The 20,969-nt window shown below is 35.8% G+C and overlaps 4 protein-coding genes across 4 annotated transcripts; all 4 read right to left on the bottom strand.

Moving 5' to 3' along the window:
- Nucleotides 1-2,235: 2,235 nt before the first annotated feature.
- LOC131002437 (protein PHLOEM PROTEIN 2-LIKE A10-like) lies at nt 2,236-4,484 on the bottom strand. The gene has a single exon (XM_057928942.1). It carries the CDS (start codon nt 3,921-3,923, stop codon nt 2,670-2,672), a length of 1,254 nt encoding a protein of 417 aa, XP_057784925.1. The 5' UTR covers nt 3,924-4,484; the 3' UTR covers nt 2,236-2,669.
- Nucleotides 4,485-5,483: 999 nt separating this feature from the next.
- LOC131002435 (uncharacterized) lies at nt 5,484-10,595 on the bottom strand. Its single transcript, XM_057928940.1, has 3 exons — nt 9,724-10,595; nt 7,529-7,716; nt 5,484-6,503 (listed from the first exon to the last, which is right to left on the bottom strand). Exons 1-3 carry the CDS (start codon nt 10,361-10,363, stop codon nt 5,952-5,954), a joined length of 1,380 nt encoding a protein of 459 aa, XP_057784923.1. The 5' UTR covers nt 10,364-10,595; the 3' UTR covers nt 5,484-5,951.
- A 2,095-nt stretch (nt 10,596-12,690) lies between these two features.
- On the bottom strand, nt 12,691-14,420 carry LOC131002440 (lecithin-cholesterol acyltransferase-like 1). The gene is made up of 2 exons (XM_057928946.1): nt 13,876-14,420; nt 12,691-13,696 (listed from the first exon to the last, which is right to left on the bottom strand). The coding sequence occupies exons 1-2, from the start codon at nt 14,265-14,267 to the stop codon at nt 12,784-12,786; spliced, it is 1,305 nt and encodes a 434-aa protein (XP_057784929.1). The 5' UTR covers nt 14,268-14,420; the 3' UTR covers nt 12,691-12,783.
- Nucleotides 14,421-17,730: 3,310 nt separating this feature from the next.
- On the bottom strand, nt 17,731-20,273 carry LOC131002441 (putative receptor protein kinase ZmPK1). Its single transcript, XM_057928948.1, has one exon. It carries the CDS (start codon nt 20,199-20,201, stop codon nt 17,850-17,852), a length of 2,352 nt encoding a protein of 783 aa, XP_057784931.1. The 5' UTR covers nt 20,202-20,273; the 3' UTR covers nt 17,731-17,849.
- Between the last annotated feature and the right edge of the window lie 696 nt (nt 20,274-20,969).

Genomic DNA, 20,969 nt, shown 5'->3' with positions numbered 1-20,969 from the left:
TTATTAAAATTCATGTACTCACAAAATGGTACACTTATCATGAACGAAGGGAGTTGTTTATTGACTAAAAGTTTAAAACCTAAAGATAATATGATTAAATAGTTTGGATATAACTGTAACTCCTAATAATAAATAATAATAAACCTTAATTAATCATTTATAACTAAAAACTAAATAAAAGTAATTAACAATTACAATAAACATTTAAAAAAAAACTACTAGTATTTTTTTTTTTGACTTGGCGAAGGGGGAGCAATGGGGTTTGAACCCTAGACCTCACTGTTCACATACAAGAGTTCGCACAGCTTGGTATCCCCTTTGAGGATAACTACTAGTAATAAATTTAGAGAAATCTATATGTAAAGGGAGGATAACCGCTTGGTGTCCCCTTTTTCTCTCTGTTCTCCCATCATTTTTTTTCACTATTTTTCTTTCTTTTAAATTTTTTTTTCTAAACATCATAAAAAAATTGTGATGAAAAAAATATTCAATATGTATCTTAAATTTAAGTTCGTGACAAGATCTTTTATATAGTATAAAAATCATTAAAAATAAATTTAAAATGAATAAGTTATGAAAAATTAAAAAAATAAAAATATTTTATTTTTTCTCTCTTCATTAAAAAATTATACTCCCTCCGTCCACGATATTGCAGTTGATACTAATGGTTATTGTTGTGAGTGGAGTTTGGATCCCACTATTGTTGAAAGTTGAGTTTGTGAACCTTACTTCTATAAATGGAAGTGAAAATAATATTGTGAACGGAACAAAATGGTAAAACTAGCAACAATATCATAGACGAAGGGAGTAATTTTTTATTTATGTTTGTGTATGAAAATATTTATTTATCATGATGTGTAATACTCTATAATAATAATGTGTAATGACAATTTTCATTATCAAATAATTTAAATTTATTTAATAATTATAATAATCATTACACTTTATACAAAGTTGAAAATCTATGTTATCAAATTCGGAGTTATATTGAAAAATTGAAGTGGATTATTTTATTTTATTTTATTTTTAAAATATATTTTATATTTATTTATATTTTAATTATTTGATATTTATATTTATTTATTTATTTAAATATATTATTTAATTTCAATATTTCTCGTGTATCGCATGGATGAACGTACTCGCGAAGATCAAACACAAATTTATTAAAACCAGAATAAAATTTAATCAAAATGGTAGTTGATGATAATTGATAACTAGATTAGAAAAAACATCAACATATTATCAATTTGTAAGTTTAGATTGATCTCCGATCAACTCCAACACCAAGATCAACAACAACAAATCAGCAATAAGCAATGATTCTCAACAACCACAAACAATTTACATAACTAAGAAAACACTATGAGATTTACGTGGTTCGGATTGTTGCCAATCCTACGTCCACGGGAAGGTGAATAGAGCCTTTTATTACTGCAACAAAACAAGAAGAAAATTACAAAGATGATCTCTCGAGTTGAATGTGAAGAACTCTCTCACAGAGTACTCACAATACACACAAGTATATACTCAACTCTCAACACTCTCTTTTTCCTTTGTACTCACAATACACACACAAGTATATACTCAACTCTCAACACTCTCTTTTTCCTTTGTAACTGCTCTCTCAGATTTTTTCCCTCACAAGAAGAAGAAGATACAGATAAATCTCACGCTACCTCACCAAATACAAGAAAGAATCTGGATCAACGGCTGAGAATATACCTAATCTAAGATCTGGATCAACGGCTGAGAATAGCTCCTGAATATGAGCTGTCCATCTGCATAACTAACTAATCTTATATATTGCAAATAAGACCATCAAGTTTCTGACTTTCTGACTTTGAGCCTTCACAAAAGAAATAATTCCACAAACAACCTAACACAATTCAATTCAGAAAAGAAAGAAAATGTATATTTTATAAAAATATTTAAACATTTACATTATCGTAGCTGTAACTGCATTTTCTTTCACTAAAAATAATCAAGACTCGCATTCCAACCCAAAGTAGGAACTAATCAGTAGCAACTATGTGTTGTGTGTGTAAGCATTCATATACTCAGCCTTTAACCACATGTTCACCACTAGATTACATTGCAAGAGCACACTAAATTATTGAGAAACAGATAAATATGGTAGCAACATTTGCAGAGTCCATAACAAAAGGGTTGCTCTGTTGGAATAATGCAGCAGATTAGTTACTGTAGGTAAAAGGGGAAACACAACCCATCATATAATCTCTAAAAAAATGTTCAAATATAGGGAATAAGAACAAGTGGTCATCATATATTCTGTACAAATTCATGTCCACTAACAGTACAAATTGTAAAAAGATTCTAAACTGTATATAATAGACCAATTCATGTGCTACAGAAAGGGTAAAACATATAAATAACTATGAATTGTTCAGTTTGCTTACTACATCATCTGCTTCTGGATATCTAGCTCCTTCAACGTGGTATCTGCACTCGGATGACAGTAGCTTTTCACCATGGAGCCAACAACTTGTATGTAGGATTGCTTTCTCTCATAGCCAATTTGGAAAACAAGAAGTTTCTCGACTTTTTGCAGAGATGTGGGAGGAGATAAGACGTTGGAGATGATAGACAGACAGATTATACGTAGTGTGCTTTCCTTTGAGCGTTATGAGATCAAAAACGCAATCACATTAAGCAGTCACCAATGCCCTACTGTTGCCTAGGATATGTAGAAACAGTGAGAGACAAATGGTGAGAATAATGGTGGACTTGGCCCCAACGTATCTCACAACTTCATATCCCCTCTCCACAACCTCGTCGTGAACCACATTCACACTTCTTTTCAAGCCCTCGGATACTTTCCACAAGAAAAACTCAATGACAGATCGAACCGTCTCAAATGTCACTCTCCCAGTGACATCAAGAACAAACTTCCTGTTGCTTGGTACAGCCAATGTCGATGAAACACTACTGACCCATCCGTTACTCTGAAGGTCAACATGACCATTCCCATCTCTTCTCAGACGAGTTTCTGAATCTAATCCCATCTTGTCCCCAAAGTTTGAAGCTTCACTCGGATCAATGATTGAATAAGAGCCGCTCGATCCCTTCTTAGGAGAAGCTGTCAGCACTTGGTGAGAGGTCTTTACAAGAGTTTCGACAGCCCCATTACAGAGAGAAACTAAGAATTCTGTCATCTTATTCTGATGCTTAGGATTAGTCAAGCCCGAGAACATCTCATCATAGACATTGACATCCATAGTTTTGTCAAGATAGATTGCAACAGCAGTGCTAACGAAAGTCTTGATGCAATCAGCAACCAATACTCTGCATTTATCATCTGCCACCACAGTTAACCACGTAGGCAACGATGAGGAACTTGACTTCTCATGGATCACGCCCGAGTGGCTGTTCTCACCATTAGCATAAAACCCCAACACCAAATTCCTAGCAAAGCTACCAATAACAACCGAGACAAATCCTGTACCAGCATCCGACATCATTTTATCTATAAGCCTATCAGAAAAGCTCGAATTGCCATCTTCTTGAATGTCACTCGCGCTATTCTCTACCTTATAACCCCTCAAAACGCCTACTGTCATCGACTGGCAAAGACGAGCTACTGACTCAGAAAACTCTACAGAGCGAGCAATCTTAGACAACTGCTTCAAACTATTAGGAATTTCGTCCAAATCAGACTCCAAAAACTCCTTTAAATCCCTCGACACCACTGTCATCATCTCCGCGGAATCAGAAACCATTTCAGCCATTGAAACTAGGGATCCTAACAACTTCAAGATTCTTTTTCTCTTTCTAGCTACAGACGGCATGTGATACGCCCTATACACACCGTAGCTAGAAATCCCAACCAATCCCATCACAATTAACCATTTCTTCTTCCTTCTAGTGAAATCAAAACCCCTTTTCACCAATTCACTATCCATAGAGCTTAAAACGAATAAGAACACCAGAACTCTAAAACACCTAGATTAAAGAACTCGAAGCAAACTAAATATGAATACGAAAGAAAGCAGTGAACCCCCAGAGCTCAACAAAATTCAAACCCCGGGGTCGAAGAAGAAAGCAAAACAAGAAACAGAGAAGAGTTCTTCGCCTCAATCGAAAAATTAGGATAAAAATTGCATATATCAAGAACCCTCCTCCTCGGTACTCGCTAAACTCTGATTGGTCTAATAATTACTCAGAAATCCCCCTCCAAAAATTGCAACTTGACAGTATATATCCACTTATTCACGCACGTAAATGATGTCTCGATGCAATTACACGAGAAATGGGGATGAGTTTTGATCATACGCACCTGGGACGATGAGTCGTCGAAGAGAGAGAGAGAGAGAGTTGTGCTAGTCAAAATTGTGGTGCATAAAAAATAGAGAGGGGGAAAAGAGAGGGAAAATCAATGGAAAAAAGGGGTGGAATTTTAATTTTAGGGATTCAGATTGAAAGATTGGCTCACATTTGTTGTCTGTTTATAGGAAGGAAGTAATTCAATATCCATTCGCTTGGAATCTTGTATGGTTGAAGGCATTTGTCACGTGCTTCTGCGATCAGGATCACGTGACCAAATTTTATTTATTTATTTTATCTAAATATTAGTCCCTCTCATTAAAGATGTTGCAAATTACACGTTAATTGGTCCTAACTAACAAAGCGCAAACACTTCTTACAAGTCATTAGAAAAGTATCAGTGGTTGTTGGTTGTTAACTTGATTTTTCATGGAAAGTTAAGATATTAATCTAATTATAGTCAAAGCCACGTTTAAATTTCTAAGCATCTAAAACTAAGCTACACATTTGTATTCCATGTAAGGTCACTTTTGAATAAATGTACAGTATTAATTAATTTGTACGGCTTTGTTTATTTTAAAAGGAGTAACAAATATAAGGCTCTTGTCCAAAAAAATATACTAAAAACTCAGAGCTACGATTATAAAAGAAATGTTTTGCTAAAGTAAGATGAACAGTTACTTCAATTGCAATAAAGGGATTTAAATTTGACATTGTTTATAAGACTAGTTGATAATTTCTTTAATAGTTAATCTTAAATTATAGCCCAGACTTGAAAATATTAATCTATACTTATCTCTGTTGTTTATAGCCAAGTCACAATTTTCGGGTAATTTTTTTTAAAAAAAATCGTTGGTTTTTTAGCATTAAAAAAAAGCATTTAAGATTATTTGTAGGCATATCATTGGTTTTGATGCATTTTTCTTTAAAACACATTAGCTTAAGTTGGCCAATTTTTTTTACTTGAGCTATTAAATAAGCAATGAAAATAAATACAAATAATACTTGTAATATTTTTAAGTTAAATCTAAACACACACAATGGGCCAAAAATTCGGCCTGTAATTTAAAATAATCATCTATCCAATATATAGGTGGCTCTTTCAAAGAGAGCATGCAGTTAGATAACATTGAATATTACAACCAACCATAACCTATAACATTAACTAGGGGTTGTTGTGAAGAAAATTTTCACATCAATTTACCACAGACCAAATTCATTCAACAATTTATGCTTATTGTATTTTCTTGTCATATGTGCATCCAAACAGCTGTAGGCCTGTAGTTTGAAATCTTACATTTGAATCTATAGTTGTCTAATAAAAGCTGTTTGCTTCAGCTTTTCAAGAAATCAAATAACACATAAACAAGAAAAAAGTGCTCCTGCTCACTGCTTTTAGTGAACATACAATATAGTATATCTATGAGATCATCTAAAATTACCTCAGCTGTGATCTCATCGTGTGCAGCAAACTTCAGCAGCTAGGGTTCGAGGATGGTGTTGCCAGAAGTATAGTAAATCATGCACAACCAAGCACGATCAAGTGACTCGTGGCTCCTTCAATCTGGAAAACCAGTATACGAGTGATCCGTGCAAGGACTGAGAAAGGCCGGCACAAGTTCCACTCACGTCCCCCAAGTGATGATCTCTAGAGCGATCTTCCCGGCTCATGGAGTTTTGGTTGTTCTACTCCTTTCAGTTGAAGATGTTTTGTATTTATAGGGCAGAGTGGAGTCTAAATCGTCCTCCAGATCACTAAACGATATATCATCTTCATTCAAACTAAGTGAGGTGCCGGTATACCCTATTAAGTCCGAGTCATCCTTAAGCCAGGCATCCTCATCGTCATCATCATCATCATTAGTAACAACCACAACAACTGGCATAGGAATTTCAATGGAAGAACCCACAACAATCTCCTTATCCAGAAGTTTGGGTGGTGGATCTTCCTTGATAACAGACTTGTCAATAAACTCAATTTCATCAAGTACGTGCTTCTCAATCTCATGCTCAGCGGCCATTTGATGCGTTGAAGATTCAGAAACCGACCTCCAGTCTGACTCATTTCCATACTGAACATCATCATAAGTGCAGACAATATTTTCACGAGGTGAATCTGTGCTACCTTTGGATTGGAAACTACTTATTCCTGACCAATAGGAGTCCCCTTTAGTTTGCTTTTGTAGCTCGTGCATCCACACGGCCCTCGCTTGCACAAGCTGCAAATGAATAATACAAATAAGGGAAACTAATTGCATTCACTTAATACATTTCTATAGCACAATTTTTGCTTTATCTGCAATAACAGCAGCCTTAGTAATAAGAACTTGACACTCTTCACCAACAAAACCAACTTTAACTTCCATAATTAATAGGAAGAATAGAAAAGAGTAAGTGAAAATGTGAGACAATTAAGCTATCTGCTTCAACTGAGAACCAGCAGTACATTAGGATTAGGAAGGCAAGAGTGAAGAAGTGCTTTGAATTTTGACAGCACAAGAAAACAATAGAAGAATTGCATATATACTCCCTCATATCATAATATAAGTCTTTCTAGACTTTTTCACGCACTGATAAAAAAAATTATACCCAAATTAAACTTAACTAATGATAATTTATCCTTCATGAAACATTCATTATTTGATGAAAAACATAAAAAAGACAAAATGAGGAGAGTTAATGAGGGCAACTTTGGTATTAAACTGAAAAACGTTATTTAAAATATAAATAACTAAAAGTTTCAAAAAGAGTTATACTATGAATAGGAGGGAGTATTCTTTTAAGTAAAATTCTCATTCTCTGTATCAGTTCCATGAAGATGTGAAGATATGATGCCATGCTCATTCTCTAGTAAATCCGAAGCCAATTTTAAAATCAGTAATGTTTTGTGCTCATGTAATCATTCTAACATCAAAGTTCTAACAATTGAATCACTGAGCCAACAACAACATCAAAGTTACTGAATGTTATACATGTATACTTAGGTGTGTGTGTGAGGGGGGAGGGGGTTAGTCGTGTGCCTAGTACCTATCTATACTAAACATGAAGCACTCTATTGATTATCCCAAAAATGATAACCATGGAACCCCAACTAAATGAAACAAGGAACCACTATCCAAACAGACTGCAGGTTTAAGTTATTGAATTTAAAATCTGGGTCAAAACATGTTGCAATTTTGTCGAAAGAACCAAAATACTGATATGTGGATGCACACTAATGCTTTATGCATTAATAACAACTAACCTGTGGCGAAGACAGCAGGTTAGCATCATGTTTATTTAACCTTGAGTGTAGAAGAACGAAGTAGATCATCCAAAAGTAGCCCACACCCATATGGACTGGACAAAGTTCAAATCTGAGAGCAGCTAATCTTGGTGCTAAATGCTCAATAGCCAATGCATGCTTGTACTGGGCCTCGGATATATCAAAATCTGTAAAAGTCGAAAAAGAGAGATGATAACTAGATTAGAAAGGCCATCAACATATAGATATACGAATATTTTAACATTGAGGGTGTCTTTGCTTTGAGGTATAAAGAAGGGATAAGCTCCATTTACCACCTTAAACCTCATTTGCTTTGATGTAATACAAAATCCGGGCAGATGGTATAAATTTTTGGGCAAAACCTTTTCCCTTGAGAAAGGGATAATTTTATACCTAAGGGAGGGTGGTATAATTTTATACCACCTTATGAGGAGTGGATAAATATATTATCATTCAAACTAAACAAGATACTTCCTTTGTCCCGTAAGAGAGTATCACTTCGGAGATAGCACGGGTTTTATGAAATGTTTGGTAGATAAAATGTTGAGTAGATAATGTTTGGGATTATGTCCCAAAATAGAAGTGATACTTTCTTATGGGCCAGACGAAAATGAAAAAAATGATACTTTCTTATGGGACAGAAGGGAGTACAAAAAATGTGGTCCCACGTGAAGTGATAAATTTATACCTCATTATATTATCCCTCTATTTAGGGGGATAAAAAGCAAACATACCCTTAGGATCATAAGACGCACATTATAATAGCTGTAAGTGGATTCGTTGACCAAAAATAATCAAGACTTCCGTTCCAACTCAAAATAGGAACAAATCAGTAAAAAGCATCAAATTATACACATCATGCATCCATATCTTCTGTGTGTAAGCATTTATATAATCAGCCTTTAACCACTGTTCTTTTCAGGGACATGCTCACCCGTAGATTATGTGGCAAGAGAATAAATTCGGCCTTTATACACTAAATTATTGAGAAAAGGATAAAAGGTAGCAACAGTTTGAACACAGGCAGTTTCATTTTATGAGTGAACTAGCAAAAGACTCAAAGTTCTGAAATGAGTTCTCTGCTTACACTGCAAAAATAAAACAACCAAAAAAATGTCAACATTAAAATATCAAGGAAAAAACTGTTCTTCGTAAAAGTCGAAGATAGAGTTTCCAGAAGTCAGAATAGGGTCAACAAATTGGATATCTTGGAAGAAGAAAGTGCTGAAAGCCTGAAAGATAATTTTATAGAATTCGAAGTTAAAAGGGAAAGCCTATCTCTAAAGGAGAAAATCTACTTGCTATTAGGTAGAATGAGAATCGTTCAGACTATCAAAGACCATTTATACAAAGTATAATGAGTTTGTTCTCTCTAGATAGAAATGAAGACCAGCCTAGCCCTCTACCAAAATTCACAGAGTTTCTGCAGGTAAATGGTTCACTTTTATACTGGCTCTAATTTAGTCGTCTTAGCTAGGATGAAAGGAAACAGCTCTATCAGAAATATGCAATCTGCAGATTGACACTGAAAGTGTACTCAGGAAAGTTAGATCTCCATACTTATCTGAAGTCAGCTAGATAAATCTACTTTTCTGATCTATACTATAGGTGTCAATCCCCGAGGGAACCACAAGTCATCAAAATCTTCTATTTATTGACTGTATGCATCATCCCTAGTTCAGGTTCAATCCTACAAGATGAAGTCAATGTACCGAGCTTGCTCCATATTTGTCTTTGCCACGTGCACTCTCTTCTAAAAGATCAAACCAATTTCCGAAGATAACTAATTTAAGCATTGCAGAAAGGCCATGTTCCCCAGATAAAACATAGAGCCAAGCTTGCCCAAACTAAAGATCCTCCATCTGGGATGAAATGAAAAAGAATAATTCTTGGTTCGATTATCTGAAGGGAAATTAAGGACATTGTCTTTCAAATGTTTCGAACTGATTACTAACAGCACCTGAAAATGGTTTACCAGATTATACAGCATATTACAGATAGTTCACCTTTCTCATTCTATCAGCCATCCACAAACAATTCAATTCTACACGGTCATAAGTAATGCCAAAAAAATAGTCAGAGCAGACAATGACGGAAAGCTCAAACTGAATCAATTAAATTTCATTACTAATCAACATAACTATAATTAAGCCCACAAAATTCAGTTTCTTTACCATCAAATTCCTCTTCCTCTATTGGGAAATCCAACCAGGTTTCTGGATGATGCGCGATGTTCCTTGCAAAAGCCAACACTTCCTCAGTAATCCCTACTGCATCCTCTAAAGTATCTTCATCATCATCCTTCGATGGTGAAGAATTTGCAGATTCCCCTGATTGACCAGACTCTCTCTCATCATACTCCAACAATTCTTCTTCCCCTTCCTCATCAGCATTAACCGAACCGGCCAGATCAGATTCCAATTGTATGCTCGATCTATTAAACAATGGCGGCGGAGGGGGAGGCGGAGGCGGAGGAGCGAGAAAAGAAGCAACGCCCCAAAATTGACGCGTGAGACTTTCTCGAAATTCCGATAAATCCTCTTTCACTCCACGGCGATCGTAATCGCCTTCAACATCTTCGTCGACACCGTGATTACCACTGGCGCCGCCATCACTATCCGATCGGCGATCTTCGATTGAGAACGCGGAGTCGCGAGGGTGATCCTCCTGGAGCATGGTGTCGTTTGCAGTGGGTCGTGGAACGGAGTCTTCTACGGGCTTCATGGCCTCCTCCACCGCCGCCGCCGCCGTTGCATCTTCTTCTTCATCATCGAGGCGGAGACTGTCGGCGATGGAGCGAGCCAGCCAAGACATGTTCCTACGACGTCGTTTGGTGGAGATATCGACCTTGAATTTCAAAATTGTTTGCTTTTTTTCGCACAAGGTGAAAGAACGATAATGTTTCTTTCGTGATGATTATTTTGTCTTCTCCGCTTTACGCTGCTGACGTGGACCTTAATGTTTTTATATTCTTTTATTTTTTAAAATATCTGTATGACTGTAAAATTGAGAAAAGTTAGCACCTATATCAAATTTCAAACAGTAAAAGTTTTATTACTTTTCAGTTATATTTAATTAGGAGTAGTATTTGCATTTGTGCAATTGAAAAAAATACTGTATATTTTTATATACAATATACTTTAATTTTATTAATATATAAAATATTATAAATACAATAAAAATATAATTTTATTATATAGATGATTTTGTGCATTATTTTTGTTGAGTTCGACTCCACACAACTCAGCTATGAAATAGAGGTTTAGAAATCTAATATTTCAATTTTTTTTTATCAAAACTAACAAATGCTCCCTTCGTCCCACTCTAATATGCTCGTTTTCTTTTTAGATGTCTCATTAGAATATGTTCGTTTTCCATTTCGAGTGAAAAAATGTACTTAATTGGCGCGGATCACACCATTTTCCTCCTACAAAAAGATGTTAGGGTGCCTCCAATGGTTAGAAATTTGAGGTGCAAAAATTAGAAACTACCATTGGAGAATTTAGGAACCAGTTTCTTTACAGATTTCGAGAAATCAGGTGCAGCTATGCACCAACTCCCAAATCACTTTATGTGGGCTCCACAAGTTACTTTTAATATTATTTGGGTTTTCTTTTTTTTTTTTTGAAAATCTGGTACAATGTTTCCCTTTTTTAATATTTTTTGTGAAGTATCATGGGACCCTTTAAAATTAGAAACTAGTTTATGGTTGGAGTAAATTGAGGTGGCATTTTAGAAGCTAGAATTCTAGTAGTTCTTTGTTGGAGGCACCCTTAGTCTATTAGAATGAGACAGCGGGAGTACAAAATATTTGTTACCTATCTCAAATATGATTATAGATTAAAATAGAAGTCCAAGGCGTAATGGAACTGAGCGAATAGCAAAGTCAACCCTCACTAAAGTCAACTCTGAACAAGTAAGCCCTGAACGAAGTCAATCCTAAACGGAGTCAACAAAATCAGTCGGAGGCAAAGAAGATATCCGTAAAAAAAAGTAAAAGTTAAGCTTCACAAAGACCGTTAGCAGACTTGAAGACACATATCAGACCCAACGGTCTAGAAAAAGAATCGTTAGCTTTGAAAAATAGAAAATACATGTTATCAGAATTTTATTGTTGGGACCAAATGCTCTTTCTTCTTTACTGGTGTTTCTTTCACTAGGTTTTCGCCATAAAATTCTTAACAAGGCTTGGCCCAATGAACCTAATAAATCATTGGTATTAGATTTTAATTTTAAATTTAGTTGATATACCATAAAAAGGAGATCTTATGCTAAAAATGAAATACCGGATTCAAGTGAAAAAAAAGCCATCACAATTCTCTCTTCTCTTTATATGTTCAATTATTCTTCTATTCCTAACTCGATTTATGATTTTTTGCATATTTTTATTGTTGAGATTCAAACCTGACTCAACAAATGTATAAATAAAATCCCATAATCACTTTCTAGGCATTTTAGCTATTTTCTTTATTTTTTTCTCCACGAACATTAATATATTTCCTCTCACAAATATTGTACTAATAATGCATTTATCAACAAGACTGTTCCCAGTTCAATCCTTTTTTTTTTTTTATAAATAAAGTCATTGATCTTTAACATGTTCAATTATTCTTCTATTCCTAAAATATTTGTAAATAGAAAATCTATTATGCTAATAAGATGATATGTGTCAAAAAGAGAGAGAAGAAGATGAAAGTTGTGACCTAGCTTGGTTGGCCAACTAACAAACTCAACAACTGTTCATGAAATTGAATCTAATTTTGCTTTTCCATTTTTAGGTTTTTACTTCTCTTAGATATGATTAGTTGAAAAAGATTGTTTTTTTTTTGTTTGATTGTTTCTTTTTTTTTTTTGAGACCAGTCAAAAAAGATTTTTGATAAACACAATCAACATTATTTTAAAGATTATGTCTTTTTGAGGCCCACCTATTTAGTGAGTGGCTTATCCATTAGGGGCAATTGCAAATTTAAAAATATTAATCAAGATAGGTGGGGCAATTTACTCATTTCATCTTCTCATTATTATTCTTTTATAACTAATTGAATATGGTTGATTTCGCTAACAGAATTCAAATTCTTGTGAATTGAAAATTCATACAGTTCAGCAGTTACTTGTATTTCCAATTTTTTTATATACCATATGTTCGAATACAAATACAGTGCACATTATATAGTATTATAAGGTATCAAATTGAACATCATTTACAAAATTTTGTCCATGTTTATATAGTACATCAAAACAAATGAATTAAATCTGCAGAAATTTCAGAATTGATTGAAGAAACTTGAGCAATTATTGCATCAAGTGCACCCTCATCTTTCAACACATCAGTGTGAGAAACACCAGCAATCTCGATCACCTTAACGGACTGATTCTCCACCCCACCCCACGCAGTCTGCAGAGCCAGCAAGCTCACCATGTTCACCGTGCCATCGCCGTCGCCATACGCCACCTCCGGCCGCTCATCCCACCCACCCTCCCCGTAAAACAACGTCTCCGCGGTCTGCACCCCAGTCCCCACCACACACGTGATGGGGACCCCAGGCGGCGGAGGCAGCCTTTCCACGAGAGGCAAAATGCGCGTTTCATAAGGGCAGACCCCTTGTGGGAACTGGATATCCCTTAGGAAACGCGCCACGTCAGTGCTCGAATAGGAGGCATTGGGCGTGACGACGATGGGCCTGGCCCCATCAAACACTGCGGGCGAGGGCATTAACCACAAGTTGCTAGAGGAGCTCCTCTGCTCCTCCCTGACTAGCAAAGGGTCCACTAAGGGCACGCCCAATGTGGTCCCCGATGCAAAAGTCAGCATTTCTTCAACTGACCCGCCCCACGGGGCGGACAGGGAGATCAAGTGTTTGACACGGTGGCGCCAGGAGGCCGGGGCCCGGTCGAGGAGGTGGAGGGCGAAGAGGCCGCCTAAGCTGTGCGAGACGAGGATCACCGGCTTCCCTCCGTTGGAATCGCTCGCCGATTCGATCAGAGTTTTGAGGTTGTCGAGGAATTCGGAACCGACATTGCAAGGGTGGCCTTTGGCAGCCAATCCATAGCGAAAATCATAGGGTGCGCCGAAGAGGTTTTGGCCGGAAACATAGCCTATTTCTTCCAAGGATCTCACTAGGGATTCCATGTATGATGTTATATATCTGAAAATTGCAATAGTGAGACTTTATTTCACATACTTAGATAATACAATTAATCCAATTCAAGTATGAATGAATCGTATATGATGGCATGACAAAGTGGAACAAATTAAAGATACGGAGGCATGCAGTTTTAAATAAGTAAGATGTTAATTGAACAAGTGGATGGATTTTGAGCTTACTTGAGATTGGGATCAAGATAGAGAAGCGAGTCAGTAGAGCCAAAAGAGGGGACTCGAGTCTCAACACCAGGGGCATTATGGTAATCATCAAGATGAGGATCATAATAAATCTTCATCCTCTCACTGAAGCATTTGGTGAAGGGTCGGAGCAGCACACTCGGGTCGAACCAGATCCTGAACCACCCATCCGGGTCCTTGTTCAACGGATACCACCGGTTGCACAGCAGGCTTGACGGCTTGTACGTGCCCGTCAGCCGGGCTTCCAGCTGGTTGCCGCCGGCTCCCGGTATTAACACCACCGGGTGCAGCGCCGATGATGCTCTGCACCAGGTGTATAACACCATGGCCAATGAAAATACGGCCACTTTTGAATGTGAATTATGGGAGCTCATGCTTTTGGTCTGTGGATAGTGAGGTACTAAAGAGTTGGAAGATTATGGGGTTTTTTATGTGTTTGGATTTGTGGTGGGGAAGCCTTCACGTTTTCATAGCTGAAGACAAACTTCCACCATTAGTTTTGCTCTTCATTTTAGGACCGCTATTGTGAATAGCATCTTTTATTAATCTCATTTTTATTACTACATTTTCGCACATTAGTAATTATCATCTATCTATCTAATCTATACATACATGTATAATAGCAAAATAAATCATATCTTACCTGGCAGGCCTCGTATAAGCCCTTTATTCTAGTTTTTTTCAATTCTCATTCATTCTTATTTTTATCTATTTAATCAATTTTTTTATTTAAAAATTATTAAATATCTAACAATGATTAAATTAATATTCCACAAATCTTGCTCGACAAGATAACCCAATAAGTCCTTGCCTGGTGGTGGTAAAACGATGTTGGAGAATCATTCTCGAGTTAAATCAAATGATACAACACAAAAATTAAATGAATATATCATTCAATGTAAAATTAGAGCTTGTCCAATAATAAGATCCATTAACATAAACACCACACTTATAAACGGGAACAAATAATAACAAAATATAAAATTCTATTTTTAACATAGCATTTATCCATCTCTCTCTCTCTCTAATAATAATAATAATAATAATAATAATAATAATAATAATAATAATAATAATAATAATAATAATAATAATAATAATAATAAAATAAATCATATCCTACGTGGCGTCGTATAATCGCTCTATTCTAATTTTTCTTTTTAGATATTTAATAAATTTTAGATATGAAATTGATTAAAAATTAGAATGAATGAGAATTGAGGAAAATTAGAATAGAGTGATTATACGATGTCATATAAGATAGGATTATATACAGATTTTTTCTAAATTTTTAATCAATTTTCATATCTAAAAATCATTAAATATCTAAAATCATTATATTAATATTGGAGCTAAACTCTCTTCCTAGTGGGCAGGGAACCGAACTCCTCTTGATTTTAACTGTAAACGAGAGTAGGAACGCACTGAACACAACAAATGAGGATAATCCAAATAAAATAATAGCAAAATATAAAATTCTATTTAACATAGCATTTAGCCAATTATCATAATTAAAATAAAATAATTCCAACGTATATGATTCTCCTTAATTGATATGAGTCTGATGTTACTAATTCTATTTCTTTTTAACATAGCATACGTATATGATTTTTCAGGTTTCAACGTGTGTATATATATATATATATATATATATATATATATATATATATATATATATATATATATATAAAATAACCATTAAATTCAATTATTAACATTTGTTTCCTTCAAATATCATGAGTACATGCATAGAAATGAAAACTATTATAGTGAGGGTGTTTCTAATCTCTCATTTAGAAAGGAAACCAAATAGATGATTGAATATGATTTTAAATTTGATGATATTGTTTAAAATTTGAGACGATCTTTCAAGTTTTAGAGATGATGCTTATAAGCAAGAGATGAGATTACCAAGACTCAATTATGATCTTTCAAATATTCACAAGTCAGTTATGATCTTTCAAACTTCAGACAAGATGATACTCAAAACTCAGTTATGGTATTTCAAGTTTTAGACAAGATGATGCTCAAAACTAGACCTAATGGTAAAAATAGGACTGTAACTTTCAGGATTTTTAGAAAAAGGACTATAAGTTACGGATTTTGAAAATAAGGACTATAATTTTTTTTTTTAACATTTACACTCCTGTTTATGGCCCAAAATTAATTGTTCGGGCTTTTGATGCCACATAGAGCCCGTTGCTGACGTGGACTGCCATGTCAACTTTTTTGCAAAAAATTTTTTTATTTCTTTTTTGTATTCTCGTTTTAACAATTAACAATTATATATTTTTTTAGGAAAATTAACAATTATATTTGTTTTATCTTAATTAATTTAATATCCTAAAAGAAAGCTACATATATACGTTCATTATATTTGTTTAATTTAATGTTAAAAGACATGTATTATTTCTTTTTTACATTTAATTAGAAGAATAAATTATAAAAAAATATGCCATCAATTTTGAATAGTGAGAAGAGATTTTGCAGTATGGCAGATTTGCAAGCAAGGAAGAATTGAGTAAGCAGGAATATCTAAAGATATTTAAAGACATTTTTTTTGTGAAGAAAACCTGATGGCATATTTTTTTATAATTTATTCTTCTAATTAAATGTAAAAAAGAAATAATACATGTCTTTTAACATTATAATGAACGTATATATGTAGCTTTCTTTTAGGATATTAAATTAATTAAGATAAAACAAATATAATTGTTAATTTTCCTAAAAAAAATATAAATGTTAATTGTTAAAACGAGAATACAAAAAAGAAACAAAAATTTTTTTTGCAAAAAAGTTGACAATATGGCAGTCCACGTCAGCAACGGGCTCCACGTGGCATCAAAAGCCCGAACCATTAATTTTGGGCCCGAAACAGGAGTGTAAATGTTTAAAAAAAAATTATAGTCCTTATTTTCAAAATCCGTAACTTATAGTCCTTTTTCTAAAAATCCTGAAAGTTACAGTCCTATTTTTACCATTAGAGTTATGATTTTTTAAGTTCCACACAAGAAGGTGCTCAAAAGTCAGAGATGACATGTCAAGCTCCAAACGAGATTATTCTCATAACTTAATTACAGTTTCACAAACTCTAGACAAAATGATACTCACAAGTAAGTTAAAATCTTCAAGTTCCATACAAGATAATGCTCAAAAGTCAGATGTGGTATTTCAAACTCCAGAGAATATGATTTTCAAAATTCTTACGTTCAAATGTCATATGTGGCCTTTAGAGCTCTAGATAATAATATGGTCTTATTATGTTCATATGAGATGATACTTAGATGACATATGTTGTACTATTAATTAAATTATTTCTTATCCGCCAAATTTAAAAAAATTGTACAAACTTAATAAATATTATTGACAACAGATGCGACACATCATATCATACTTCAAATTTACAAAAAAAATAAAAAATTCTTTTAAAATCTTTAATCCCACATCAACTTTTTGTAAACTTCATCAAATGAATATTTATATAAAACTGTATTTCTATTATCACAACCTACATTTCATTGGCGAAAGTGATTGAGATTAATATTATTTCAAATATTGTACTATTAATTTAATTTGATCATATCAAATTATTAAAGTAATAATTTATATATAAATTATTTCATATGTTATAATAATAAAAATAATTATAAATAATGACATAAAATAATTCCCGTCGAAATAATTTCGACGGGTTAGACGCTAGTTAATTAGCTATATAGGATAACTTCATCATTTTAATATACTAATATTTAATGTATTTTTAAAAAAATATTACGATTTTTGAAAAAGTTTAATTAACCTAATACCATACTTACATGACTTATTTCAAATTTAATATAAGATCAAATTGGACTTCAACTTTATTCTACAATTGGGAATGTCAATAAAAATACAAAAGTTACGAAACTCGATTACCAAAGTGCATGACCATTCTAAATCTAAATCTAAATCTAAATCTAATGAGCAAGCAACATATCGACGACCTGTGCCATAGTAGGCCTTGCATTTCTATTCTCTTGTGCACATTGCAACGCTACTTTTATTAGATTCTCCAACCCAGCCACATCATATTCACCCAATTCCACGATTTGGTCAATCCAGTTTGAAACCGACGACGACCCCCCTTCATCTCTCTCCAAAATTCCACCATTTTGATCACTATCAAAATTAGGGTTCTTTCCCGTCACCATTTCAAGCACGACGATCCCATAGCTATACACATCAACCTTTGCAGTTATGGGTAAATTATACACCCATTCAGGCGCCATGTAACCTCTCGTACCACGTATCGTCGACACGTTCAAATTCTCAACTTCACTTCTCTTCAGCTGTTTAGACAACCCGAAATCCGCCACCTTTGGCTGGTAATTCTCATCCAGAAGTATATTATGTGGCTTAACATCGCAGTGCAGAACCCACTCCAAGCACTCTTCGTGCAAATATGCCAACCCTTTTGCAACCCCTACTGCTATTTCAAACTTTTTTCTCCAATCCAGTTTCTTGGAGCTTAGATTTTCTGCTAAGCATCCATTCCCCAAGTACTCATAAACAAGTAATCTGTGCTTCCCCTCTGCGCAATAGCCCCAACGCTCGATCAAATTGGCATGGTTCAACCTCCCTATCAGGCTGACTTCAGCAAGAAACTCTGCTTCTCCTTGGTTGGCTTCATTGAGGCGCTTGATTGCTGCTACTCTGTTATCCGACAACACGCCTTTGTACACCACGCCGCTGCCTCCCCGCCCAATCTCTTCACTGAAATTACGCGACGCCTTCTTCAGCTCCGCGTATGTGAACCTCGTGAACCCTGTGGCCACCTGGAAGTAACCTTGCTCGCGTAGCTTCTTACCACTTGCGCGCGTCTTGTACAAGAATAGCAGCACGCACACCAACTCAAGCGCACCAAGCGCACCCACGCACCATGCCAATGACCTCAACCAACCGTGTTTGTTCTTCCTCGTGAATGGTCTTTGGATTTCCACGACGGGGTTGGTGCACTGGAGTTGGAGTTGGACGAGCTTGGTCTCATCTGATGCTGGAGGCAATCTAAGGTATATCCAATATTCGAATCCTGATGATTGATATCCGTTGAACAAAAGTGTTTTGGGGTAGCAGTTGTAAAAACCTCTGTCCGAATCGAACTTGTATTGGAAGCCTTTGCATTCGCAGTAACTCAAGCAGCGGTTCTTGCACTGTTCCAAGGTCTGGTTCTGGAAGAAGCCAATGTCGTAACCATAAAACTCTGCGTGGTTAATACGCGAGAAAACGTCATCGCTAGCGTTATTCTTACACGGGGTTTGATCAAAATCCGGCACGCATCCCTGCGACCAGTCGCTGCTGTCCTTAGGCTTGTAGCGCGGTAAGCAAGAGCAGCGGCGGCCCGAGGCAGGGCTGTAATTGCACAAACTGTTAGCACCACAGATGCCGTGAATATTGCATGGCTGCATCGGGAGTTGCCAGGTAACTTCCCACGTGTTTCGGCGCGCGTTTAAGGAGTAAACCCGAACGATGCCATCAACATCCAACTTCATCCTTCTCCGAGGCCCCACGCCCAAGTCCGACGCATTAAACTTGAAATCATCCGTTGAGGAGAATCTGCCGTACAGATCAAGCACGGCGGTTTTGCTACTGTTGTAGGTGGATCGGCCTGCTTCCCAGCTGTTTTTCCACGGCACCGGCCAGAACACGCTCGTCATCTCAAATCCGGAGTACATGAGACGAAGGACGTTGTCGTTGTCGAAGTAGAGCTTGTAGAAGCCAGAGGATTGATTCGTGAGGCTTCTCGATGAGACCAGCTCCGCTTTCGCGGTGAGTGCTTGCTCGGGAAGAAGAGTGTGCGTCGGTGAATCGAAGCTTCGCCATATTACACGAGAGGTGTTTTTTTCATTGCGGAGAACGAGATCGCCGTTGTCGTGGAGCTTCAGCACTACCACCTCGGCGGCGGATGCGGTGCCGCTGGTCCACACAGTGAGCTGACCGGCATCTCGGAGGATGAGGCTGCCGGAGTGCAAGAGAGACAGCTTCGTGTGTTTGCCGTTCACCGGTTGGTCCCGGTTCGCCATCCAAACCACGGTTTGATTTCCGTTGGCCTCACGAGCGTGAGTGAACCAGATGGAAAAACAGTAGGCGTTATCGCCGACGGCGTAAAAACCGGCGGTGAAAATGCCCATTGGTGATGAGACCAACACGTCATGGGGTGAAGAGAGGGATGAACCTTGAGTTAAACTTGTATAGGTTTTGGAGGAGGATGAAAGTGGTAAGAATATTGGAATCAAAGTTAGGATAACAAGTTTGGGAAGATGAACTTCCATTGCTATAGTTTACTGGTATTTTGGATTCAAACGATACTAGTAAATTTATAAGCCATTCCGTTTCTTTCTTAATAGTATATCTTTTAAATTTATATTTTCACATGTATATTTGTTTGAAACATATTTTATTATTATTATGATTAACATATTTTTTTATTCAAACATATTTGTTTTTTTTATTATTATGGCCATAAGTGCCAAGATTTTACTTTGGTTTTATTTTGGATTTCCGTTGGCACTTATGGCCATAAGTGCCAACGGAAATCCAAAATAAAACCAAGTAAAATAATCATTTTGGGCACTTATGACACTAATAGTGTCATAAGTGTCATATGTGTAGCACAAATACAGAAACAACAACATCATTTAAACCCTAAATGGATAATCTAAACCCTAAATGGAACATCTAAACCTCAAATGGATAATCTAAACCCTAAATGGAATATCTAAACCCTAGGGGGAAGTGTGCACTTATGGCACTAATAGTGCCATACGTGCAGCACACAGATCAGATCAGATCTGCTGGTGCATCGTTTTACACCAAAAATATCCGGCAGTCAGCCGGTATGCCCACACTGCGCAGACAGCAGCAAGCAAAATCGTCTCCCAAGGGATCGGCGAGAATTCTCCTAAAATCCAACCTGTAAAGAAACTCCAAAAACGAGATTTATGGGGAAAATATTGAGAAAATACTAAAATAGAAATAAATAAATAAAACCCAAAATAATTGCAAAGGTTCTAATCCTAAATAAATAAATAGAAAATTCT

The sequence above is a fragment of the Salvia miltiorrhiza genome, unplaced genomic scaffold, assembly GCF_028751815.1.
Source record: "Salvia miltiorrhiza cultivar Shanhuang (shh) unplaced genomic scaffold, IMPLAD_Smil_shh fragScaff_scaffold_132_2, whole genome shotgun sequence".
In the NCBI taxonomy this organism is placed as follows: domain Eukaryota; kingdom Viridiplantae; phylum Streptophyta; class Magnoliopsida; order Lamiales; family Lamiaceae; genus Salvia; species Salvia miltiorrhiza.
The sequence above is the reverse complement of the archived record's forward strand: the minus strand, read 5'-3'. Positions and strand labels throughout refer to the sequence as shown.

Coding starts and splice junctions, on each gene's coding strand:
- LOC131002440 (XM_057928946.1), bottom strand. CDS start 14,267: ATGAGCTCCCATAATTCACATTCAAAAGTGGCCGTATTTTCATTGGCC. Junction 13,697..13,875: donor TATCTTGATCCCAATCTCAA/GTAAGCTCAAAA, acceptor TGCAATTTTCAG/ATATATAACATCATACATGG.
- LOC131002435 (XM_057928940.1), bottom strand. CDS start 10,363: ATGTCTTGGCTGGCTCGCTCCATCGCCGACAGTCTCCGCCTCGATGAT. Junction 7,717..9,723: donor AGAGGAAGAGGAATTTGATG/GTAAAGAAACTG, acceptor CGACTTTTACAG/ATTTTGATATATCCGAGGCC. Junction 6,504..7,528: donor ACCTGCTGTCTTCGCCACAG/GTTAGTTGTTAT, acceptor ATTCATTTGCAG/CTTGTGCAAGCGAGGGCCGT.
- LOC131002441 (XM_057928948.1), bottom strand. CDS start 20,201: ATGGAAGTTCATCTTCCCAAACTTGTTATCCTAACTTTGATTCCAATA.
- LOC131002437 (XM_057928942.1), bottom strand. CDS start 3,923: ATGGATAGTGAATTGGTGAAAAGGGGTTTTGATTTCACTAGAAGGAAG.